This window comes from Manis pentadactyla, chromosome 8 (genome assembly GCF_030020395.1).
Source record: "Manis pentadactyla isolate mManPen7 chromosome 8, mManPen7.hap1, whole genome shotgun sequence".
NCBI lineage: Eukaryota > Metazoa > Chordata > Mammalia > Pholidota > Manidae > Manis > Manis pentadactyla.
In genome coordinates this window covers 81123540-81150422 of record NC_080026.1, presented here as the reverse complement: position 1 = coordinate 81150422, position 26883 = coordinate 81123540, and the positions used below count along the sequence as shown (strand labels likewise).

The following is a 26883-nucleotide window of genomic DNA, read 5'->3' as shown; positions in this document are numbered from 1 at the left end:
AATGCTCAAATGCAAAGGATTAAAAAACCAGGCAAGCTGACTGAACTACAGTTTTTCACTAGAATTATGTAAGTATAATTTAGTTCCATGAATTAATTTCTCTGACAAATCTGTGATGGTTTCTTTGTTTCTAGGATTTTGTGAAAATTTTTTCCCCTACTTTGAAGGTGGGGGGATAGGGATGACAAATCTCTTACAATGAAATAGGTAAGTCTACCCAGCAATTCTGATACTGAAATCAAATGTTTATAAGAATCTCTGAAAGCATAAAGAATAAAATATTTCTTTCATATTATGATTTATATGGAAATCATATTTCTGAATTTCATGGTCAGTAATCTATTTTGAATAATTAGCCTAATACTTTGAAAATGCATAAGAGAAACTCCCTAAGGAAACTGTTTAAAAATCATAAAAATCTGTGAACCAACATAATCATCAATAATATTTAGCATCTACTTTCAAAAGACTAAAGCTTCATTTTATTTTTATAACTATCTAAATAACACCAAATTTATCATCTTCATTTCATAGATAGAAGGATACTATTTATCCAACCAAGACTATGTCATGAGGCAGTTAATATTTAGAAATAACAGCTCTCATATTTATCTAAAACTTTTTAAACAGATGAATGATGTCATTCACATAAGACATAGTGACAGAACATTTTATGTCATTTTTTATTAAGAATTCTTCTTAAGCTGAATACTGCATTTCATTTTTAATGTTTATAACAAAATCAGTTCCTCACTACTGCATACATATTTAACTTTATTTTTGACTAGAGTGCAGAAGGAAAACCTAATTTCTGCTCTACTGCTAAACACTCACAGAATGCCCCATTCCCTAACCCAAGCACCCTAAACACCCTATATTTGGATGACTTCCCTCCTTTTTTAAAATCATTACCTGCATGTTGACGTATGACGGCCGTGGGGCAAGACGGGCCCTCTCGGAGTTTTGCTGGGCAGCCGCGGCCCTCTCGGCAGCTCGCTCACTCCCAGGAGCCTTCTTGTCAGCCACGGGGCTTTCTGCAGCACTCAGCTCAGAATCTGAGAGCAACCTATCAGTGCTGCTGTGGAACAGAGTTCAGAATTTAATACTCCACTATCATAATCAAACACACTGAATGCTGGCCACGTGCCACCTTCACTGTGTGTGTTTACCACTGTCAGCTGCACATTTTATCTCATTTAATCCTCACACCACCACTATAAGTAGGCAGTATTATTATCCCCTTTTACAGACAAAGGAAGTTACCTTGCCAAGGCTGTACCCTCTAGTAAATGGTAAAGCCAGAATTTGACCCCAGGCATTCTGACTCCACAACGGGAGCCGAAACAATTTCATGATATATAGTCATACACATTGTATGTAGTATGTATGGTACATTGTATATCTACATATGGAGTAGACCTACAGATAAGATTTCTAATTTTGATACATCAAGGAGATATCAATGAACTATGTATATGCAGTCTAAATAGACATGAGTCAATCTGAAGGCATGTGGATGACTCTGTTCGTGTACGTGACGTGTGTATGATACTGGTAACAAATCTGCTGTGATAAAGTCAGCAGACAAAAAAGAAATATTTGTCCCAGGCCCTCCAACACCTGGGAAGGGCCATGAAAGAAAGTGCTTCTTAAAAGGGGAATGGTTATCCAAATTACAAGAAGTGGTACTGCCTTATAATACCCTGCGAGTTCAAAGCCAACTCCTTGGTAAGCCCAAGTATAACAAAAATAAGAGAGCAGTATTAGTCAAACAGCTGACTTGTTCATTCTTTCTTTTATCACTCATTATTCAATGAGTGATAAAAGTACCAGGGGAATTCAGAGGAATCTATAAAGGGCTACTGGAATACAAAAAGAGGAGCAATGAACTTTGTTTGCTTGACAAAAGCTCACAGAGCTTCACAGAGGAATTTAAAGGGCATCCACAGGTTCACCAGGAGAACAGCAACTGGGAGGGAACAGCATTAAGTGCAGGGGAGGGAGCACATGATGTAGATTCTTGGTGGTTTGAAAGCTACAGTGTGACAACATCAGACTTGTGTGTTTCAAAAACACTGAAACAAACTAAAGGACTGATTGAAAGATTGGAGGCAGGGAGACCATTCCAGAGGCTGTAGCTTAATTCAGATGAGAGTAAATTTAGAACACACTAATGATGACAGGAATAGATATATATTGATACTTCAATATAGAGAAGAAAGCAACACCATTTCTCTAACATTATTCATACTAAATAATGTTAATTTGGAGTATTAGTAACATGTAAAGAAAAACAGATAAAGCAGATTTGGACAAACTGGGAACAACAGTAACTGACTGTGGAGTTTATAAAAGCAAAAGATTTTGGTAAGAGAAAGAGAAAATAGGAATATACATGCTATATTTGCCTAAAGACACTCTGCTCTGTAAGGATATAGAATAAAACTAATAAGACCATAGAGGAAATTAGGCAGATGGAGATGGGTGGCAGCAAAACCATTCAATGCAGAAGCTTTCCATTATTTTGCTTTTTTTAAAAATGTGAATAGACTGCTTATTTGAAAAAATAAAATAAATGAAGGAAAGAAAAATGGATAACACATTTGTAACTGTGCTATGGCAAGGGAGAATTATATTTAATACAGCATACGTGTTTATACTCACTGTGATTTGTAATGAATGAAATCATAATACTGATGAGTGTTTATTACCAAAGTAAGAAGTTAACTACCTTGGAACAGGGGAGCCATGATTTAAGCTAGAAATTCAAAGCACAATAAAGTAGAATTCACAGCTGGAGAACTTCTAACAAAAATCAGAGAGTAAAAATTGCCCTGTGGATTTCTGAAGAGCTGAGAGAATGTTAAAGTTTCAGATCCATGTATATGGTTTGGAGGATCCAGCTATTAACCAAACCAGCCAAAGGAGGTTGGAACTGTAGAGAAGATATAAAGATAAAAATTATCAGATATTACTGCTTAATAAAAATTTTTAAGGAAAAAGAAAAGATAATTATAAAGAGAAATAAAAAAAATTGTGGATAAGATCAACTCACTTAAAACAAAGAGCACTAAGTGTTGAGTTTAAAACAAATGCAGCCTGTTATATACTTTCTTTCAAAGGATCAAAGGCTTCTAAAGATTAAAATACATACTGTAAGTGCGAGTTTTTCGTGCCCTGCAATAGTTCTACTGTCTGCCTCTTGCCGCAGGAAACTTTGGAGGGACCCAGCATCTGTTTCAAGTCACCAGCATTCCCGGAATGGGAAGGACTCCGAGGCATGCCTACTTCAACAAAAGCATCATTACAACCTGCAGAAAGGAAAGAAAAGAGCATCCCAACATCACCTTACCATCAACAATCATCTGCAATGGAAACTAATCAGATTCCAACCCTACGGAGACACAACCCTTTCAGCCCCAAAGATAACACCTAAGCAAATGCTAGCCATCTCAAAAACTCAAAATGAAATTTGAAGAGAAGACCCTCATATTTTTGTTAGATGTGAAAAAGGGCTATGTAAAGAAATACTCAACTTGGAAAAAAATTACATATATACATTTAGTAAACTGATCCTCTTCAGTTACACAACTGCATTCACTTTAATCAAGGAGGTTCCCATGTAATAGGAACGTGATTCTTTCTGCAGAAAATGCGTTTCCGTTTATCTTTCACCATGTTCTTTGGAATTTCATTCAAGATGCTGTGTTTCTGCATACTTGAGGCAGGATGAGTCCCAACTTGATAACAAAACCAATACAAAAGTGCTGCATAAACTTTCTATAACCCCCTTTATCCAAATACTGGACTAAGCTGACGTTCATCAGGAAAGATACCTTCTGCAGGGTTTGATTTGGAAGCTGCCTGCTCAGATCCAGTTGTTTGTCTGGATGGATCACCACGATTTGCACTCAGCACTTTTTCTCCAAGTGATGGAGTGGATATTGCACCATATTTTATATTTGGAGACTGAAATAACAATAGAAAATAACATACAGATATGGTCACAATCCTACGTTCACTTCAGGAGGAAATGTAAATATACATTACCAGAGGCTTATCTCTTACAGATGGCACAAATCACATCATTCTAGCTGAAGGGCATTACCTGTGCATGTCCATTTAGAGAAGCAGAGATTTTTTTGCCTTCTGTCTGCATACTGTTGATATGGACATCAACAGGAGTCAGGCCAGGAGGAGGAGATGGAGCTGTATGCCCATAGGTGGGCACTCCAGACAACAAAATATTGGTTAATGTGGCTTGGGCAGTAGATGGAATCATAAGGTGTGGTATAGCAGAAAAACCTGTAACAATATTCATGAAGACAGATATTAGGACAAAGGTCAGAATCAACAAGCATTATTTTATTATTTTCAGTAACAACAAAACCATCATTTTTGTTGCTGCAAATTCGGAAGAGAATTTCCATTTTGATCCCTCTCTGTAAAAAATAATAAGCTTAACATTACTATAAAAACACAAATGAATGTTAAAATGGAACAATACTTGAATATTTAAGCTAAATATTTAAACCAAGTTTTGTCACTGGATTGATGAGAAAACCAGCTAGACTTAGCATATAACCACCAAGCAAATATGTCCAACTAGAACCTACATTACCTAATTGCAGGTCAGTGACCTACATGTATCTTTGCCATGGTTTTCTGTACATCACGTTCTGTTTCCTGATTTGCTTGTCACGTTTGAAGATTATACTTTAGATCTACAAAAAATTTATTGCTATATTATGCTTCATTTTAACTAATGTACACATTAGGGAATTTCTCTTTGGCTGCAATATGCTTTGAACCATAAATTTTCCCCTAAGGAAATGGAACCACTAGTAAATTTTATTTAAAAACTGATAATACCTAAGAATACGTGCCTTTGGTTGTACTTAAATGATACTGACCTGTAGCACTTGACGTATTAGCAAGTGAGGGTGCCCACAGTGTGGGGCTGGGGGTGCCAGAGCTTGGACTTTGCAAAGGACTGACTGAACTATTAAGAGCATTTAAGAGCGAGTTCGGGGTTGTTGAAGTGTTTAGAGATAAGGTGGTGGGCCCCAAAAGACCTGTAATAAATGAATATAAAGTCAATATGCATACATTCAAGATTTTAAAATACAGATGGCACCAATACTGCCATTTGCAATGCACATTGATATAATCTGATTATTTCCAAATATGAACAACAGATTACCTTTTCTCAAATATTCACTTGAAATATTGCACGACAGAACTCCAGCACAGGACCCAGCTTATCCACAAAGAGATGCTAATCAGAAAATGGAAGGGTAGTGTACCCAAGCCAGGGAAGCAGTCGGGGTCACTGGGCACAGCCACCTGCTTTGCATTTATTTCAACTAGCCAGGATGAACAAAATTCTGCTCAAGTGAAAATCCATTTTTATTTCTCTGCATAATTCAGTTATCATCTGCTTCCAAAGAAACTCTTTTCAAAGCACTTAAAATTAGCAGTGAACAGGGGAATATTTTCCTGCATTAGAATGGCCTCATTTGGCAAATCCGCAGATAGGCCAAGCTACCTGGAACAGTTTTCACATGTATGTCAAACACACACATTACTTCTTTGAATCCATCTCAATGTGTATGAGAATTTTTTCAGAGAAATGCTTTTTGTTTTGGGTTTTTTTTTGCTGGTTTTAGGATTTAATGTTTCACTTTAGTAATTCCCTTAAAATATGTTCTAAAGTAAAATGTGAATTTGTATACAAGGCTTCAGGAATACTTAAAGCATTAAGTATCATAGGATAGGTCTAGCCATGAAAACATTTAAAAATTTGAGTAACTCTGAATCTTTGCTCACTTTTTTTCTCTCTAGTAACTCAGTTCCTGCTAAGTTACCTGACTGGCATTTCCTGATTCACATGCAATGTTGTATTGTTATTACTCTTTGCAGCTCTCCCGTGTAAGGGATAACTTTGGGAGATCAGTGGCCAAGAAGGGGGAAAGACCTTGTCTCTATTGTAATGGTGTCTAGGCAGGGCTACTCAGAATCTTAATCATCTTAGAGACATACTGTATTTTTGAAAAGCAAGAATAGCTATTAGAAAAAAAGTTAAAGACTGCTGAGCATATCTTTTTCTGTCTCAAATCAACACTGAATGAGATACAATGATGTGCTAGGGTTATTACATTAATTTTTTTATAAAGGCCACTGAAAATGTGCAAGGAAGTAGTGAACCTCGCAAACTGTAACGGAGCAACCAGTTTCCGCCTCTGAGATGGGAATGTACAAATGAGGTAACACATGTCACCATGACTATTAAGGGCTCACACTACTTTCTTAAAGAGCTTAAACACAGAGCTGACGCTGCTCTCTCATCTGTGTTCCTCGCCTCAGTACAGGTCTACTGGTCCCGCCAGTGGCCTCAGGCTAGACTTGCTTTGTGTCTGGGTGAGGCAGGTCTCTGGAGTGGGGGCTCCGGGCTTTCTATGCTTTCACCTCCCCCTCCCTACCCCTCATACAAATTTGCAATTACTGTTTGGAAAGCAAACTGGATAATCTTTATCTCTAGGGACTGATGGCATTATTGCAAATGAAAGAGAGAACAAACACTGAATTAGTTGGCTTGCTCACTTCACTCTGGATAGCATTCTTAATTTAGAAGAACAAATACAGCCGCTGAAAATAAAACAGTCAGACCTTGATTACTTATGCCAAAATAAAAAGAATCTGGGTAACAGAAATCCACAGAGTCTAGCAAAAAACCACGATGGATTGATTCTAGTTCTGCTGCTTTTCACCTGATCTAAGTAAGGGCCTGAAGAGGGAAAAAAAATAGCCTTTAAAATGTAGCCCCAAATGGCAGAAAGAAAGGGAACTGGATAAGCAATCCCCAAGTGACTAAGAAGCACTATAATAATAAATTTTATACCTAGTCCAGTGAGTCCGAGGCCTGCTGAAGCTAAGATATCCAGGCTGGGACATGCCAGGCCGGCCGGGCACGATGCTGGGGACGGACTGGTTACTATGGTAACCCCATTGCTTTCAAGTCCGAGGAGACATTTCCTTGCTTCATACATATTTAAGGCATTTCGCTCAACACTTTTCACAATCACAGACTATGAAAACACATAATGGGAAAGAAAAAAGTGACATGCGAGTAGTCTACAATGAATGGGGGAGGTGGGTGAGGAATGAATATGGTAATAAGAATTCCACTCAGGGAATATTTTAAAGGTGCTTTAAAATCAACTGCAAATTCTAAACACTTATTTCTTAAGTTTACTCCTTTTGGTACAACCATGAAATGTTACTACCATTTATTGGGTGTGTCCTGTGTTCCAGGAACTGTGACGGAAGCTGCACATACATTTCCATTCCTGCCCAAGTCTTACAGGGCGGGAAATTATTATTCACATTCTGGGAGGACAGGGACTTAGCCAAGGTCACAACACAGCGTGAGGGGTCAGTCAGAGCACTGGAACGTGGTTCCATCTCTGTGACCCATTCTTGTTTACATCCCCTTGCCTTTACATTGAAGCTTTCCTCTCCTCTCATATCTCACCTTTATAAAACAAACCTGTTACCATATATAGACTACATAATAACAGTCTCTTACATTCGACATTTACAGTCTACTAGGTAACTAATAGACCTTGAGGTAGCACTCTTCCTCACTGACGACACATCTATGACCAAGTTTATGGTAAAACAGATTTCCAAGCAAAAAATCCTCTTTTTTTTTTTGTCTCAAGGGACTTATCTAGAAAATAGGAAATGTGAACCAAAGGGGGAAAGCCTCCAATGGACAATAAAGGAAATCTGTGGCTGACAAAGGAGTTAAAGCAGCCCTCCACCCTGGGGCCATCTGGGCACAACAAAACAGCCCTGGGGCGATGCTGCAAGGCTTCAGAACTCCCACTCCCAATCTGTTTCCCCTGACCTCAGCTCACTGCTGACTGAACTCCAGGAATTCTTGTCCTGCCTGACCATCTTCATATTCACAAGTCCTCAAACATCTTTTCTGCCTTTACCTTTTCTTCTTGGTATCTACAGTGACTCTAGTCAGCCCAGCTTGGTCATGCATGAAGTTTCACAATACATAAAATTAATGTCTTATTCTCTAATTTTAAACTCATTATATCAAGTTCCCTTAGAATCAATTTTACTTTTTCCTTTAAAAAGCTTTCTTTTGAAGAAGGTATGATTGTTTAAGTTGGACACTGAAGACCACATTATTGGATATACATAAAATTATGTATATTATACATATACCCTTATGTTTCTATGATAAGAGTTATAGTTTAGAAATTAAAAATGGAAAGCACAACTGTTTGGGTTTTAGTCATTATAATAAAATATATACATAAAGGTTATCACTTAGTAAATGCAACTTGCTTTTTTTATTCAACACAATTCTTGGCCTTTGACTTCTGTTACAAAGGTTTCTTTAGGGAGTGTAACTAGAAGTAAATTGCTGGGGATAGGGCATTAGTGTGATCAGATTGTGCCAAATTGCTCTTCAGAGGTTGTGCCAATTTATACAATATTTATGTAAGAACATTCCTCTTTCCTTATATTCTCACTAGCATTATATCATCATATTTGTCCCATTAAATTTTGACTGTACATGTAATTAATGACATTTTGCAACATCTTAGGGAAGTTTCAGGAAGGTTGACCTGGGGACACTATTATTTAAGGAATTTATTAAAGAGATGGGCACCTGTTGTTAAATCTCCAGGGCTCACAAACAGTAAGAAACTAAATGTTTTTGGAATTGCATTTTGTATACGTACACATACACATAACACATAACACACTGTTTAGTCTTATCAACTTTCTGGTAACTTAGTAAAGCTTAAAGTTACCAGATTGCAAATTAATAAAAAAATGTTTTCTCTTTCCTTCTCATAAATTTACAAAAGATAATGGTCACTAAAAATGGACTCCAAAAACTAACACATATATAAAAAAAGATCCATCATGAATGTTATTAAAATTTACATTTATATAACTTAATATAATATATAATATAAATATATATATTAATTAGAATATGGTTCCATGTATATACAAATACACATTTATACAAAAATAAAACAATATAGAATGTGATGTAATACACGGTTTTCTGAGTCCATACTCTGAACCAACCTTGCTTGGCTGTTTTGGCTTTGGTTTAATACTGATGAAGACATCAAGCTGTTCCATCAACTGAGCAATGAACTGTGGATCAACTTCAATTTCTTCCTTCATATCAAACATCAGCACAAGAGGAAGACAACCCTAGGTAATGTCATAATAGAAAGTGTAGAAGGTAAAAAGTTACTCATTTAAAAATCTGGTAATTTAACATGCCTACAAATAAAATAATATTTTATGGATTTAAAGAGTAAACCAAAGTATTAAAGCTTACTTATGGACCTACAGGGTATAATGCTAAGTGAAATAGGTCAGACAGAGAAAGACAAATACCATCTGATTTCACTTTAATGTGGAATCTTAAAAAAAAAAAAAAAAAAAAATTGACCCATGAATACAGACTGTAGATTGTAGATGAGGGGATGGGCGAAATATATGAAGGGGATAAAGAAGTACAAACTGCAAATTATAAAATAAATTAATCACAAGAATGCAAGGACGGCATAGGAAATATAACCAATAGTAATGTAATATCTCAGTATGGTAAGTGGGAGTAACTCCACTTACCGTAGTGAACATTTAGTAATGAATATAATTATCTAATCATTATGTTGTAAATCTGAAACCAATGTAATATTATTTTTTATTGGAATACAGTTGATTTACAGTAAGCTAGATTACATTGTTCACAAAGCTTAGAGGGCTGGTGTAGAAACAATGTTGATGGGCAGAAACTCTTTTAGATGACAGAATTATATGTCTTAAGTTTCTGTTTTTGGCCCTTAAATTATCCCCACTCTCTAAGAAAATTCTTCCATTCTCTGACTTCTGTTTTGTTAGTGATGCCAGAAACTAGATTCTCAACCACATCAAGGGTACTAATCTTGTGTCCTTGCTCACAAACTTACAGTTGTAGCTTTCAATTGCTTCTTCAATTAAATCTAAACATGTATCAGCATTTAAAGAACTCTACAATTTGGTCTGGCTCTGCTTGAGCAATCACAGGTCTATATGTCTACATGTCTGCCCCTTCCTCCAGGCTAGACCAGCCTTTTGACTCACTTTTAAATAGATTCTCTACATTGGTATTTTAACTCACCAAAGGCTTCTTCACTAATCCAAGTCATACTTCTCTTCTGATGCAGCTCAAACCTTACCTCCTTCCTGGAGTATACTGCTACTATTCCTTCTTTTTACTATCTCACTTTTTTTGGTGCTATAGAGCTCAGCACTTGTTTTTTTCTCTGATGCTTTCTTCCTGGTCCCTAATCTACTGAGTATAGGAACCACATTCCATACTTTTTCTGACGCACAGGATACTCAGTGCTGGCCCACTGACTCCTGGGTTTTCTAGATAAGTATCAGGAGAAGTTGCCGTCAAACATACTAGTATTAAAATGAAATCACTATGTTCCATTTCTCTTGTGAATAGGAGTGATTTTTGTAAGGACACTGCTATTTAAAAAAAAAAAAGGTGATGGTGTTTAAAATACAGGTTAAAGCCTTTAAATTTATCTCTCCCCATCCTTTCAATATAGTACAATAATAATATGTCTTCTTGCAAACCTTTATTTTTGGCAGATATGGTCAAACTATGAATATGAATTCAAAACTGTCAAATGCTTGAAAAAGTTCACTGAACTCAAAATAATATCTAAAGAACTTGAAAAGCAGAAAAAGAAAATATGAAGAGAAATCATAATAATCTGTGGAGAGGAATATATGCTACCTAACTAGTAATATATTAAAAGGGGCCTGAAAAAGTATACTTGGCTAAAAAAAAATTATTTTCACAAAATAATTTCTTAAAATTATGTGTTATAATCTTTAATGATTATAACAAGTTCTCATCTGTCAGAGAAATGGAATCAACAATACAAATTTGGATTTTCTGAAAGTTTCTTAAAAGTGAATTCTGCAAGTTAATATAGCAAAGGTCACATCTGAAGCTTACTGATTCAAATGTCACTAAAGGTCAAGCCCTGCACAGGAGAATACAATGGTATTTTTAATAAGAATATTTCTGAATACACATTATGTCACTACATTTTCTTACTTTATATCAACCTACATACACACCGGGTTTTTAAGCACACTGAGGAAGAACAGAAATATGGCAAATTATAAACTGGAAACAGTTTTGAATTATATAATTCTGCTATTTTTCTTTAATTCATGACACTCAAATTTGTGGCTTAAACAGCATTTCTAAACATTGTATCAGAGATCTGCAAAATGTTCAAATGTTTCATGCTACCAAAATTTATGTCTTTCAGGCTAAAATTTAGAAAGTAAACTTTTTGTTTAAACAGAAGCCATTCTTTGTCAAATGCAAATTATTACCACATATCAGATGAAAATTATCACCTTCTACAAAATACAGCAAATGATTTCATTGTAACCTCTTCTGTGTTTAGTCTAAGTCAAAAAAAAAAAGCTGTAGAGAAATTACTGAGCTATGCAAGAAACTAAGGCTGCAGGGCAGCATGTACCTTCCTCTTGCTTTACTTCCTTTTGCCAAGAAACTTCTTCCCCGACCAGGCTTCCAAAGTGCTTTCACAAATACACATTAGAATGGTGTGTGCAGTAACACACACTGTACCCAGAGAGTGAAAAAAAAAATTTTTTAACCCTATTTCAGTAAACCTACCATGAGATATTGCCTTGCAAGACAGACAGACTCAATGGTGCCCTGGAGGTAGACGGTGGATTTCTTTTGTGGATTACTGGGATCAGGAAAATGGATCTGAGCACCCGTTCTCTGCATGATATGTTTGATGTTGCTCCCATTCCGACCCATCATAAAGAGATGATGCTGAGCAGCGATATCGAGCTGTGTGCTCACGGGAATGGCCGATGCCAAGCTCCCGGCTAGGTGTTCCAACAGCATGGCGGCTCCTTCCTAGGAGAAAAGGGTGGGAGGGAAATAATCCCACAGCACAACTGTCCACGTGCACAGCAAGAGTCTAGCATGCTTTTAACAGCTATGGAAAAATTTAGAACATTCTATAATCCAGAATGTAAGACGGGAGAAATTTCTGAAAAATAAATCAGTCTGAAATCCTTTAAAAATAAAACTTGTGTGAGTTGTACATTTATGTTCAGCATGATCCCAATTGCCTACCTTCACAGCACTTGTGTTATTCTGAGATCCTCGTACTATCACCGTAGCACCATACATTCGGGAACGCTGCTTAAATGACACTGAAATGTTGTACGTTTGTGATATGTGCTGAATAGAGGGGGAATTGGGATCAGGAACTGGTTGAAGAATTCCAGCAATCGGTAGCTCAAACATCAGCACCAAAGGAAGCAGCTCCTAAAATGAAATTATGAGAACCAAGGCAGTTAAATCATTATACACATAGGCATGTGTATAACTCATTCATTCTTTTCTGAGGATGGAATTCTAGAATGTAAATTGCTGTTATTATAAACATAAGCTTGGGTAGACTAAAGTTTCTTAAATGAAAGGAGTCTTTTGTGAAAATGGCAGAGTTTGTAAAGTAAACTGCCTATGGCATTTTCTTCAGGCCTCTTTTTGATCAATTCAAAATCAGAGAAATTGAGCCCAGTAAAACCCAGAACATCTCTAAGAAATATCTTCAACAAATTAAAACAACTTTTGTCACTATGTCCTACCCATTGAACATGTGATTTGGTTGTAAATTAATAAATTATGAAATCTTATTGCTTTGTAATGCAAACATTGCTAGCATTGATTTACAGTGTTAAAATAATAGTTACCCGAATTCTAACTCGAGCAGATTCTACTCCTGCTGGTTGTCCTGCTATAGACACCTGCAAAAATAAGAGAACAGAAAGATTTATTTAGATTGAACCCACATCTGCTCTTCCAGTGATCTACATCCTTGCTACTCACAGTGCTGTCTACAACAAAACAGCATTGCCATTACCGGAAGTCTGTTAAAAAGGAAGGATCTCAGGCACCAACCCAGACCTGCTTCATCAGAATTTGCATTTTAGTGAGCTCCTCAAGTAGTTTGTTCCAGTTGACTACATCACTCCCTGGACTTACCTACAACCTCACAGCCCCCAGGAAGCCATCCTGCTCCCTGTATGATTTCTCTTATTGACTGCATTTTCTCCCTTTTGTTTAAACTCTTTGCACACTAGATGAGAATCAATAAAATATGCTGATACTGCTGCTCTAGGTTCTCAAAATACTGAACTACTTTCATGCTAGTTGGTAGAAAATTATCTTTCAAACACCCTTCTCTAGCCCTCTCCTGGGATTGCTGGCCTTTCCCAGGATCTGCCAGCTAAAGAATACTGGCATTAGAGGAAGGGTGTGGGGGCACACGAGACTGCTCTTAGGGCCATACCAGCTGTCAGATGTTTTGAATACTGCCCTTGTTTTGTTTTGTTTTTACCATGGCTTACTATCTAGCTCCATATGTATGAGTCCCACTGTCGCCATTAGTCCCCACAGAGAAAAAGACTAAAACTTATTCATCTTTGTGGCCAACGTAGTTTCTAGTATGGTGATTGATTAGGTTAGAAGAGAGAAAACTTCCAAATAACACAATAATACTGTTCTTCAAGTACTGAAAGTGCTTTCATGTGGACAGGTGAACTTCCATTTGTTTCCAAACCCAAGACTAGAAAAAATGTGTATAAACTAAAGACAGACATAATGCAGTCAATATGAGCAAGTCGGGCACTCATGTGTCGCCTCTCAGCAGGTGACCTGGATGACGCAGAGCAGCATTTGTGCAATACCACAGGCAGAACCCCAGCAATGGACAGGCGCTTGGACCAGGCAAAGCTCTCAGGTTCTTACCTAACTCACATGAGTTCTGAGCCTTTCCTTAGGGTCTTCATTTTATGCCACCATCACATCCTCCCCTCTCCTCTACCAACCACTTAGAGATCAAGAGTTTATGGCCCACTGACAGCTCATTTTTTCAAAATAGCAGAGAATCTCGAGTCTCTGTGGAGGGGGTCATATACTCTCTACTCCATGCCCTCTCCATGATTACTTTTTTGCTCTCATCTCCCAAGAAAGATATGCCTATGGAAAATCAGTCTTTAATGTGTCCCAAAAAAGTTCATGGGAAAAGGCAAGGCACCTGGTTGCTTTTCTCTGCTTGGTTATTCCTGTTGGAATCTGGAAAGTGGATGTGGCATCCTGTTTCTTCCATCACTTTTTTAATATTGTTGCCCCCTTTGCCGATTACATGAGAATGTTCTGTATGTGAAACATCCATCTTCAAGGTGACCCGATTGCTCTACGTGGAAACAACATATTATTTCTTTATGAATGTACAGGAAGGAGCAACTCCTTACAACACCTTCACCCCAAGGGAACAGTAACAAAAAGTGACCCTGACAAGATCTGACAGATTTTTTAATAAGATCATCTCAATCTATAAATGTTCAATTTCTATCTATTTCTCTTTTGGCTCTAAAAAAAAATTATCATTGAAAGATAAGTTTGTCAAAAGAAATAGAAAGATACATTCTTTACCAACATATTTTTTTTAAGTAGCATTTAAATAAAGCCAGGTACAATTACAAATAAATTACTCATTTTTTTCTTTAATAGACATCCATGAAACATTTAATTCAAATAACTAAAAACAGATTAAAACAATGACAAGACTGACTTTATGTATATTAGGGCTGCTGAACTTCATAGAAAACTAGAAATAAAACCAAAATCCAATTAAAAAATATTTATAAGTGTTGTTTTCACAACTTGTCTACTACCATATGTCAAATTTTACAAAGTTAAGATCTATTATTCTCACTGGAAAAAGAATAAGAGATCACAAAGCGTAGATCTCTAGCAGTAAAAAAAAAAAAAAAAAAAGAAAAAATGGCTTATGTAAACCAATACAAGATGAGCTACATTAAAACAAAAATGTAAAATTCTAAGATAATAATCATGGTTATATTGGAATCCATATATTTAATTTTGGGAAACTTAGTGTTGTAAAATTATAAAGACGGATGGGAAATCTTCTCATTTATGAGACTGATATTGAAATGCTTCGATTCTCAGGAAATGAAAGTCAAAATACAAGCTGTTAAAAGTATCAATAGTTTTGCATGTTCTGAATTCTTACATTTTAAACATATCCATTAAATACTCTGAGTTTTAAACTTAGTTACTCTTTGAGTTTAACCTTTGGAATACCAGGAAAAGATTTTCTTTTTTGGGAGGGGAGAGGAATTCTAGAATTTTAATATTTATAAGGTGAATAATTCTTAAAAATAAAAAAAGAACAAGAAAACAAAAGATCAAGAGATCAAAAAACATTTCCGTGAAATAGCAGGTGGTAAAACATGGTGGTTAAGAACCAGACAGCCTGGATTTGAATCCCAACTCCCCATTTATCAGCTCTTGGAGCTGGGCAAACTCCCTAATATCTCTGTGCTGAGTTATGAGGATTAAGCAAATTAATATTTATAACATGCTTAGCAAAGTACATAATATACAGTAAGTGACCTAGTAGTGTTTATTAAAATAAAATTCCCACAAATGAGTATACCTTTCAACATATTTAAATTTCTCTATTATCTCTCTAAACACACACTTGTAGAGAGAGAGAGAGGGAGAATGTACAAGAGAGAGTATCAAATTTCATGCCCTCACACACATACAGCTGTACAGAAGATCATTCTGGTTTACTACTGGCATCATAAAGGCAAATAAGCTAATGCTTGCAATCTTTATTCCTTGCCCTATACTGATGGGGGTCAATGTGTATTTCTGAAGATGGTACATATATATACACACATACATATGTTCATATATGTACACACACACACACCTATACGCACATACATTTGTTTGTATAATATTATTCAATTGCCCAACAGGAGAGAACCTATTCAAATTTTAAAACAGAACTTCACATTCACTATAGAATCACATGTGCTTATTTTAAAACCCACCATTACTTTCTCTTGGTTTTTCTTCTCCAAATGGTTCTTTCATAACAGCATGAAGTAGCCCTTGCAGAGACAAGATTCTGACATCTGAGTGTCCTTATCATTCACTTACTTTTGTGTCTAAGACAGACATGATCATTTCCTTGGCCTCCTTAACATCTTCTTTCTTTCCAGAAACCTTAATATGGGGATCTGTAAAAAAATCAAAAACACAAAAAAAGGGCTCATGTGAAATCCCAAACACTGCTTTAAAATTGATGTTACAAGAAAAGAGATTCCATAATAAATTCAATGTTTGATTCATTCTTTGTGTTGTTATTGTAATAAAAACAGGAATACGGAAAAGATCCAAATTGTGCGTTTATCTGGAATTCTTTTCCCTTCTGAAAACTAGCTAACCATTTGCTTTAAACTTAACTGCAAATGAAGTATGTTATATAATTATTTTTTAAGTAAGTGAGGAGTCTATAAATTCAATTTATTAATTGATCTCTTGCCACATTTGGCCCTGTTCTAAGGCTTTAAGGGCATTAACTCATTTAATCTACACCACAGCTTCGTGAGATCATTCATAGAGGAACCTAAGGCTCAGAGCAGTTCAGTAACTTGCCCCAGAAAACCACTCAGAAGCTTGTTCACTATAATCCAGTGTCTTTCAACTCTGGATCCATACTCTAAATTATAGGGTTAATTTCATTCAAGAATATTTAATATTTATTCTGAATTAGCCTTAAGTGACTAATGTATGTTACTACTACTGTTTATGACCGCCACAGAATGTTACATAGGAAAGAACTCATTCATTCAGCAAATCTTTTCTGAACCTCTCCTAGGCACCAGGCACTACTCTAGGAGTTAGGGACTGTATCAGTGACGAAAAAGACCCCTGTCCACGTGGACCTGACAGACCACATAGAGTCAAAAATGAACCAAATAAATTATCTGGTATATTAGAATATAACTGTTATTTTAAAAAGAAAAGAAAAAGGAGAACAAGACAAAAGGACCAGGGGTTCCAGCAATGAGAAGGGGGGTCTGGGCATCAGTCCTCCCTGAGAAAGTGAGGTCTGAGTAAACGCTTAAGGGAGGGGAGGCAGTTGGCCAAGCCGGAATCTTCCAGAAGGAGAGAGACATCAGAGCCAAAGCTCCAGGGGAGGACGTGCCACTTCAGTTCTCTCCTGAATCAGGTTTCCAAGTCTTCCCAACAATCCAGGTGTTCTGTACCCCTGGGTTGGCCTGACAGAAACCCAGCACACCCTGGGGGAGGCCAAAGGTCTAGACCATTGGCTTTAGTGACACAGCTGAGCAACAGAGATGATTCGCCACCATCGCCCTTGTCACCACGACCACCACGAGCATCAGGAATGCCCATCTCACTGCCTGCCTATGACACACCACTTTCTCTAAGTCCTTCATGCACAAACGGCAGCTCAGGTCAGAGTTAGCAAGTATTTGCTGAGCATCTTTCACAATTAAGAGGCAGTTCTGCCTAAATCCTTCTAAGCCATTAATTCTCTAGGATAAGAAATGAGAATACCCTGGTGGGGATTTTAACAAAATACACACATCTTCCTGATATTGTGATCCCCAGTCCACGGAAAATCAATAACATGAGGAATAACATGTGTTCATAAGGTGCAGTTGAGCAACTGAGGTGTGGGAGGTGGGAGAGTGAGACAAGGGAAGGAAAGGATTAGAAGGGAGGAGGAAACCATTTTCTAAAGCTACTGGACCAGGATGGAGCAATCATGGCCAACAGCAGAGCACCACTGAGCTTCAGGGCCAGGAAAGCATCCTGCCTCCTGGGGCGACATCCCGCAGCTGTGGCTGATCTGTGTCAGTGCCACCACCCCCAGCCCCGCCTCCTCCCGACTGTCTCCAGGTGGCTGCTCTTGGCCTCAGGCGCTTCCTACCAGTTCCTTAATCCTTCCTCTGACACTTGCCTGTCAAAGGGACACTGTGAAGATCAAAGACCTTAGGATCAGTTGAAACTTCCTATGCCATTTCAGTATCAGCTATTGCACAGTGAGGGGGCCTAAAAGCAGGGCAAAATGGATGGCCAACCACTACAAGCAGAGAGAGCCTCCACCATATGGCATCAAGTTCACACCTTGCTCCTTAAGGCATCCTAACAGGACTGCCTGTTCTGTCAGATTCCTGCTGATGTTAATACACTATGTAAACAAACCACGTGCTTTCATAGTCTTATCATACCCATTAAAATTCCTCTAGGCACTATTTACATAAAGAGCTGCCTACATTCAAGATTCTGGTACTAACCATCTTGAAGTGTGGTTTGAATTACTGTAGGCTGTCTCTGCCATTTATCTCTATGGAGAGTGCTCATTCCTGTAGTGGGGGATTAGAACCTAGTACTTCTAAAAACCTGCCAGCTCATCTGACTCACTTGTAGCACTTGCTAAAACATAGGTTTCCTGAGTCTCCAGGATGTAGCAACAGGGATTTTGTTGGCTCCCCAAGTGATTCTCAAGTCAACTATAGGACACAGCAGATTAAACCACATTAAAAAAATGTAACTGTAGACTCTTATGTATTATTGGCCAAGTACAGATAGTATAAAATGCTTCTACAGGAAAATATATTTTCTTAGAAAATAAATTAACAGTAAGTATTGAGTGGTATAATCTGAAAACCTATTACTTTACAGGTTGAATAATCACATTAAAATTCTATGCATCTGTAGAGGGACAGGAAGCCTCAGATCCAATTTTAAAAATAATTTGATTTTCCACCATCTCTGCATCAACAGAATAAACAAAAAGCAAAAGCCACAATAGAAAATACATTTCAAAGTGAAGGAGCACCATCTAGTGACCAAAAATACAAATTGTCAATGGACGCAAATAGATACAACACACACAACACATGGTCTCCAACACACATCAAACTGTCTCCGCCACCTAAAATGTCACTTGTTTGGAAAATGGTCTTTTAAATAATCAAGTCTAATAAATACATAGAAAAATAAACATGGAAAAATTCTGGTTTTGATTGCTAAGGTGCCTAGCAATATTGCATTTTTCATTCCCTTTTTTTTGCCCTTGTTTAAAAGGTATCTACCAGATGTGAGCTCTTATTCCAGGTTGAACTCAACATGCTCATTTCAAATTCTGTAAGAAAGCTCTCTGTTTTCAATGAGTGCTACATTTTACAGTTCAAGCTTGTCCATGTAATAATACCACAAGGGTCTATGGTTTATTCAGACCCATTCTGGAAATATTTGATGGAAAAAGGGAAGTCAATACATTAACCATTAATAAACATAAAAACAAAGAAAAGTTCAGCCATGAAGATTGCTGAAAGATGTAGAGAAATTGGAAAGTAAGTATATAGCCTCCCTCTCCCAAAAAATAATTGCTTTGAAGGACAGCTCCAATTTGGGCATGGAAGTTTTGAGGTATTTGCTCTAAAAATAATATTCATTGCTTTATAATCAACCCTCAAGCTCCCTGAATATAGGAATTGACTTAACTGGCTGTGTAACTTCCATAGTGCCAGACAAGTAGCAGATGCTCCATAAACTGTTATTGAATGGACCGATGGTTCCTGTTTTGGGACACAACTCAGTACACAGGGAGGAGATGGAAATCTGTGGGAAGAGTCTAAGCTTCATACCCAAGGTGACTGACCATATGTCCTACATGTCCCCAAATAGTTCTGACTTCAAATATTCTGTTCTCAGCACCTCTATAAAAACATATATATTCATCCAGATTTTTAGTTTTTAGATTCATGTCCCATCAATTTGTTTACCTCTTGCTCGTGTCATTCTATGGAAGAGAGAAAAACCAGACAGTGATCCAACCTTCAATAAGTAATGAGAAACAGCATAGGCATGAAATGTGTATTTTACACGTGTATTCTGCAAGAGCTAAACCTTTGAGCTAAAAGGTTTTTATGACTTCCATATGGAAATTCATAAGGACTTGATAAAGCAACAACTGTTTTCATAAGAACACATGCTAAAAACTGTATTTTCAGTAAAAATAAATATTTAAAAGAGTCAGGGTGTTTATATGAACTTAAGTGAAGGTTAGTTATGGTTTTAAAAGATTATCTCTTGGTACTTTGGTTTCTACTCTCTGGTTTTCCATCCCTGGAAATATTCCCATTCCTGGAAACATTTATGAATATTTTATTGCCTTTTTTCTTTCTTTCCTTAAACTTAAACCTTCCAGTTTCATTCCTATCCCACAGAAAAGTTTACAGAAAATACATATGTCAGCCATTTCACTGTATTTATTATGCCACAGAAGAAATGTGCTATTGAGACATGATGAATTTAAGCCCTCAATGTTTCACCAAAGATCTGTCTGTAGCTACTTTCCTGTCTCCATGACTAGTGCTGTTGAGTGAAAGATTCAACCTACATAATTCAAAATAATGCTCTCATTCTCACCATGTTCTACCAGAGAGAGAAAACAACAGCAAATCCCTTCTCCCACTTTGACCACTTCTCCCACCCACAAGATTCCAAAATAAAAGATAACGTATTACAGTTGCACTTCTGTTTATGGGGAAAAGTTCCATATCATGGCCTAAAACCTGGATGGCTCTGGTACATTTAATGCACACAGATACAACTGTCAGACTGGCCTTACATCCGTAAGAAGAGGCCAGTGGGTAGTCCTCCCTTTCTCCTGACTTGGAGCTCTTTTCACTTCCTTCTCAAATTCTTCCCAAGGAGTCTTAACCTTTGAAACTATCTAACCAAGAATGACATTGGCTGGGGCTGGATTCATCAGTCCTGTTAGGAGAGGTCAATGTTGACAGGTAGACCGGCATTTCCAACGTCCTCTGAAATCCTCTGCAACCACTGGGGTACACACACAGTTGGTAAATAGTTCCAAAGCAGTAAGTAAAGGCCAAATTTTTTTTACATAAGGAAGACTATGGCTTTAGGGTAAAGATTTTGTCAAACAGCCAATATATATCAAGTCTCAGGAAAAGCCTCAGACATCTCAAGGGCACTGGCTGACTTGAATCACACAGGGACATGCTAGGAAAAGCCAGAAGATATCACACAGAATGCACTAAGTTCTAATGATGTGGATTCTGCAATATGCTACAGAGTTCCCTCATTTTGTGTGGAAAATAAGTTCTGAATCCTAATTAAGCCATAAATGAGCCCTGTTACCTTGGAAAAGTCACTGAATCTCTGGAGTAGTTTCTTCAACAACTATGAGGGTGTTTGGCCAGATCATCAAAAAGTTATACTTTCTTATGAATCTAAATTTCTCTGGTATAAAGCAGTATTATGAGGTTCTTAATTAAAACTAACTTCATAAACAACTTTATTTTCCAATTTTTGGTTATCTCAGGATGAGCAGCTCAACATGGAGTGTTTCCAAGAACCTTACACTGCCAGGCAGTAACACAAATGTGTCTCAAATAGCAACCTGCTTCTGAGTGAAAGACTAGCCTTGGAACCTTGGTGATGGATCCTTCAGAGACAGCAGCCTGGAATTTTCTCGTGTTTTGCACACTCTGGGAAAGCGCTATTTTGTGTCAAGTAGATGAAATTCAGTGTTCACTCCACTGGCACTTCCTGAGTAACACTTGTTGGTACAAAACAAATGCACAGATGAGCCCATATGGAGATGGGGTTCTACTTCAAGCCCTATTAACTGTGCATCACAGGTTAAAATTAGATCCATCCAATATTTGAGCTGTTTTGATTACTTTTCCTTTAGGTTGGCAAGTCACTTTGCTGATCAGCAAAAGTGAATTCAACTCACAGTCAACTGGCCACAGCCTATATTTCCCTGTGAAACAAAAATTTCCCTCTGACCTCTTGAGAAATAGACTTTCCTTTTTAAATGAAAATGTTATACAGGTCAAAAAACACACCAATATCACATTATTACATGGAGATAGACACTTTATCAAGAGAGAGAGAAAACCTGACCTGACTCATGAAAGCTGCCTGGAAATGTTAAAAGAAACAAGGCTGGAAGTCAATACAGTTTCAGCTTCTTTTGCAGCGAGTAATACAGCCTCCATATTCTCTCAAGGAATGCTATTTGACAACAAGAATTACAATAAACTGAGTTAGAATAAAAGGGCAAAGGGTATATTTGGAGAGGGGGTAGAAGAGCCCAAGCTGTAAGTATTTAGGGTAAAACGTTACTGAGCAGCCATAACATAACAGACATCACACCTGGGATACAGAAAAACAAATCCACCTGTTGTAAGCATTCTATAAACCAACTATTTCACTTAAGATAAGGCACAAAATCAACCTTATTTACCTTAATTTAAAACAGGAAAAAAATCAATCTCCTTACTAGTCAACTAGAAGAGAAGAGGCATGAACAGCAAAAAGTGCAAAAGCAAACATCTTTTAAATTCAAGAACCTAGTTTATGTGAGACAAAATGTTTCCATTGACACCCACAGTTTACACACCACGATGCCTCGAGGTAGCTTCCTGTCACGATTCCATTGCAAAGGAAGTGTATTCTTGACATGAAGCAGCATGAGCAACAAGCAAATCAAAAGACAGAAAGCAGAGCAGGTCCTCCAGCCGTTCCTCAGTTCAACTCTTCGGCACTGACTGGAGATGAGGTGCTCTCACCACCATGGTAAGGAGCACTTCAGACAATTTCTGGCTGAACAAGAGGGTGCACTCACACACACAGACAGAACCAACGGACCCTGCATCCATCACACAGAAAAGAGCTATCAACTTGGGAAAACCCAATACTAGCTAGAAGATAAACAAGAGCTTCTGCTGATAGAATACCAGAGTTTCCAACATCATCAGCAATTAAAGAGTTCAAAATACAATTATAAGATGCTATTATAATTATTCTCCATTATTTCAACCTCAGGAAGATATAAGGCATAAGAGAGGGAAGAGGCCCCATGCCTCTTCTCCGTTAAGATTCCTATGTGCCTTATCAAAGCTGTTTATTTAAATTAGAGTCAAGTTCTAGGGACTCAGCAAAAAACTAGAAATAATCTCAGAAGAGCAATGAAATGCAAACAAAGTATAAAGCAAAATCAAGGCATAACAGATGAAATAATCAAGAACAGATGTATTTAAGGAGTGAGAGAACTGGAAAAGGATAAACTACCTTATCTTATAAACCACCTTATCTTATGCAGTATAAACTCAACTCCACGCATATTATAGAGTTGCTGTTCAGGTAGAAACAGGGCAGAAAAAATCCAAAGCACAAGAGAAATATAGCTTTGGAACATGTAGTGTGGAAAAAGCAAGCTAAAAACACAAAGCCTAACTGAATCCCTTTGGCATCTGAGCTCTATATTCCAGAGATAAGGACGAGGATTCTGGGAAGGGAGAGGAAAGGAAACAAAGAGCCAGGAGGAAATCTGGGATTGTCTGTCTGCATGTAACAATTCTACAGAAAGCACAGGCAGTGGTAGGTTACTGCACAGGAGGACAGTCGTGTATGTATGTGCTAGAGATGGACGACTCGTGACACAGGAGGAACAAAGCCCTGGACACATGGTGTGACAAGGCAATGTAGCAGGGACCCAGGATGAGGAAGGAGCATGGAGAAGAGCTGAACTGAATACCAGCCCTTGGGAACAGAACTGGAGTCCTAGTCTAATACTCAATGGTCAGTCTGATAAAGGAGAGCGCCGCAGCGGGGATGGAGCCATGTGCCTGGAGAATGCATCCCCAGGAAACTGTACTCAGATAACAGCAAGTTATGCAAGAATTTCTAGGAGCCAGAAGTTACTAATCTTCACTTTCTGTCCAAGGAATACTGATGTTCACAGTGTACATGGCAGGTCCCAGGGGTATTGCCTGTGGTCTAAACCCAAAGTACTGTGTAATCTGTGGCCAAGGCAGATTGTTCCTTTTTAACAACAGCTGGAACTATTCGTGAAAAATCTTCACATACAACTGCTGGTTGCCATTACAGAAAAGCAGCCATACTTTTAAGGGTTCACACACATTAGACAAGGAAAAATCGTAAATGAAGGCTTGATCACATACGTGATCTCTTTATTTCTGGCCGGGTAAGAGAAGAAATCTAAAAACCAGAAATTCTGTCTGTTGAAGATATTTGAGGCACAATTAAGTGTGTACATAAGAAACAGCAAAATTCGTAGGAATTCAGTTCTAAAAATAACTTACCAACTTGAGACTAGCACTAAAAAATTCTCCACCTTTGTTATGAGATCCAGTGCTGAAGTTTTACAGATTACACTGAAGAGCAGTTAATTAAGGGTTCATACAACTCTGGGTGTTAAAGATTATTTCAAGTTTATTCTTTACCTTAAGAAAGTAATCTTCACAAAAAAAGTATTAGATAAATAAGCCTCAAAAGAAAATTATTTGGGAAATGCCTATCTGCCAATAATTTCTTCTTAATTCCACTTTCTACAAATAGTAATAGTTTTTCTATGCAGTCACATACATATACTGGAAACAATAGTTATATCCTTGTCTCCAACTATATATATTCTGTATTATTTGTTCCTGTAATACTTTTTGGTAACTGTTTTGAGTAAGTAGGAACCAATGATCTTAATATTTCATTCCTAAGTGATTTATGTCTTCTGGGGTAAAAATATAAATTACAAAATGGCCCCATTATTTTTCCTAATTAAAATATCTGAAGTTATCTTGAGGCCTAACAATTTCTAGATCAAGATTCACCCAACATTTATTCAAAGGTAATATTCCTGCTTAGGTACCTTAAATAATGAAAATTTGAGAGTTCAGTTTTTAAAACTGGCTTTATTTTGTGAGCAAGGCAAGGGCTTTTCATCAAAAATCACAGAAAATAAACATTACCTGATAAGGGTGACTAATTAGTCCTATCTTTTCTAACAAGAAATTTGGTCTTCTGAAATAAATTGGTTTTCGCTACAAGAGAGCTCCTATAAATCAAGAAAAAAAACCACTAATTGGTCCACAGGAAAATGACCAAAAAAACACAGATAATTAAATAGAAAAATGGTCAATAAATACATAAACGTGAATAAAGTTCAACCTTAACCTTACCAAAGGACTTTTTATTTATAAAATTAGGAAAAGCTTTTAAAGTTGTAAGACTAACAAGGATATATAGTCAGACAAACTAACATACTCTTGATGGAAATAAAAATTGGTACAAAATGTCTGGAGAACAATTTGGAAATACTAACGAAGAATTCCAATATCATAATTTCATTTTAAGGATACACAAAATCTTCAGTAGAATGAAAAGGAAAACAACCAAATTAATAGTGATTACTTCCAAGTAATAGAGCCATAGACAATTTTAATTTTATTTTATGCTTCAAACTCATCTATATTTTCTACCATGAAGAAGTATACATTTATAATATGGAAAATACCTTAAAAATTATCAATGAAGTCTGAGATCAATTTGTTCAAATTACGTCTTTGTACTTTAAAACAAAATGTAGTTAAGCTAGAACTCCTTGTTTTCCTTTGCAAGCACTACGTTTCAAGGAGAATCTCCTTAAAGACTGAGACCTTTAAAAATGTTAAAGATAATGACAGCAGTGCTGTCTCAATTAGGACAGTTCCTTCTTTGTCATCTACAATTCTGTGACAGGCATTTTGCCATTCCATTTTTTACTTTCTCTCATTTGCTCTGCCATTACACTTAATATTTTATCAACATACTTTGGACTCTGAACAGACTGCCCGGTGAAAATGGAGCAAGAATATATAATGATGGGGCTAACTGCAGTTGAAAGACACGGTTGGAATACAGTCCAAATAGTTGGTGAAGGCCATGTGTTTATGGCCACCACTAACTATACCTGGAATTCTTTTAAATATTTATGGCCACGTCTCTCTTTTTCTTAAGCAATTGTTTCCAAAATGAATGGAAACTGGAGCAATCCTGGCAATGGAGGTATAGTGCGCTGTCTTGGAAGAATTCTCCAATGTCTCCCCAAACAAGGGCATTTAGAAAAGCATTATTTATGTACCATTCTCAATGAAACCACCCATCAATTTACGTAGGTAACAACTCCAAAGTACAGTGCCCTCGTAACAGTTTTACCAGGATGGCAATAACAATTTTTGTTTCCTCAGCAGGTAAGTCCAGCAGTTGAAAATGGTACCTGATTAAGCCCCACTGGCCCTGCCCCATGGCCATTCTCTACTCTGCTTTCTGCCCAGGCAGCCGAACCTGCCTCTCGGGCAGCCAGGCAGCAGCTTCATGGCACCAGGACCAGACGCCACTGAGCGCCCTCTCGCCGCAGCCCTTTCTGGGGGGCTGTGACACCGTGTCTGCCCCTCACCCTTCTCGCCACTGGCGACGATGGCCTCCAGCTGTTGCCAGGTTTGTGCCTCATCACCTGCTGACACCGGCTTGCTTATCCCTTTATCTTGTCCACTTCAAGCAGCTCCTTCATCAGAGTTTATTTAAACCGTTTGGAGTTCATTCTGTTTTCTGTCAGACCAAGATGAATGTAACAGCTTTTCCACCAGTTCCTTTTCTCCTCTTGAGGAGAAAGTGTACAGGGAACTGGGGGTTGTGGAGAACCCCACATTATTTGTGCTTGCCTCTTTTTCCCACAAATGCACTAATATTAATGGGGGTGGACTCCATGCCTTACAGATTAAGCACAATAGGCCTTAGGTTTCAGCAGACACTTTTTTGAAAAGACTGACTTCTGTTTCTTCATGTTCAACCCAAGTAAGTTCCACAGCCCCAGCAGAGAACTGCAATGCCGTTTTCCCTTCCTCGCCACCCCCGCAACCTCGCTCGCTCTCTCCAGGCTACACAGATGCGTTTTCAGCATATGGTCATGTTTATCCTGTGGTACATTACTGGAAGTATCTTGGCACCTTCAGATGCTTCTTGATAAATGTGTTGTAATGTTT

The 26883-nt window shown here is 37.5% G+C and overlaps 1 protein-coding gene across 3 annotated transcripts in view; it reads right to left on the bottom strand.

Moving 5' to 3' along the window:
- The window catches only part of BICC1 (BicC family RNA binding protein 1), a 256510-nt gene that overhangs the window by 21702 nt on the left and 207925 nt on the right, over positions 1–26883 (bottom strand). For 2 of the 3 annotated variants that reach the window (XM_036895092.2, XM_036895090.2), the window contains exons 4-15: positions 16148–16227; positions 14208–14366; positions 12862–12915; positions 12239–12433; positions 11765–12016; positions 9127–9258; positions 6902–7088; positions 4914–5075; positions 4109–4305; positions 3837–3969; positions 3155–3311; positions 913–1078 (exon numbers count right to left, since the gene is read on the bottom strand). In XM_036895092.2, coding sequence (XP_036750987.2) covers positions 913–1078; positions 3155–3311; positions 3837–3969; positions 4109–4305; positions 4914–5075; positions 6902–7088; positions 9127–9258; positions 11765–12016; positions 12239–12433; positions 12862–12915; positions 14208–14366; positions 16148–16227 — 1874 coding nt within the window. The remainder of the gene's footprint in view (positions 1–912; positions 1079–3154; positions 3312–3836; positions 3970–4108; positions 4306–4913; positions 5076–6901; positions 7089–9126; positions 9259–11764; positions 12017–12238; positions 12434–12861; positions 12916–14207; positions 14367–16147; positions 16228–26883) is intronic. The other variant, XM_036895091.2, reaches the window with a different exon arrangement.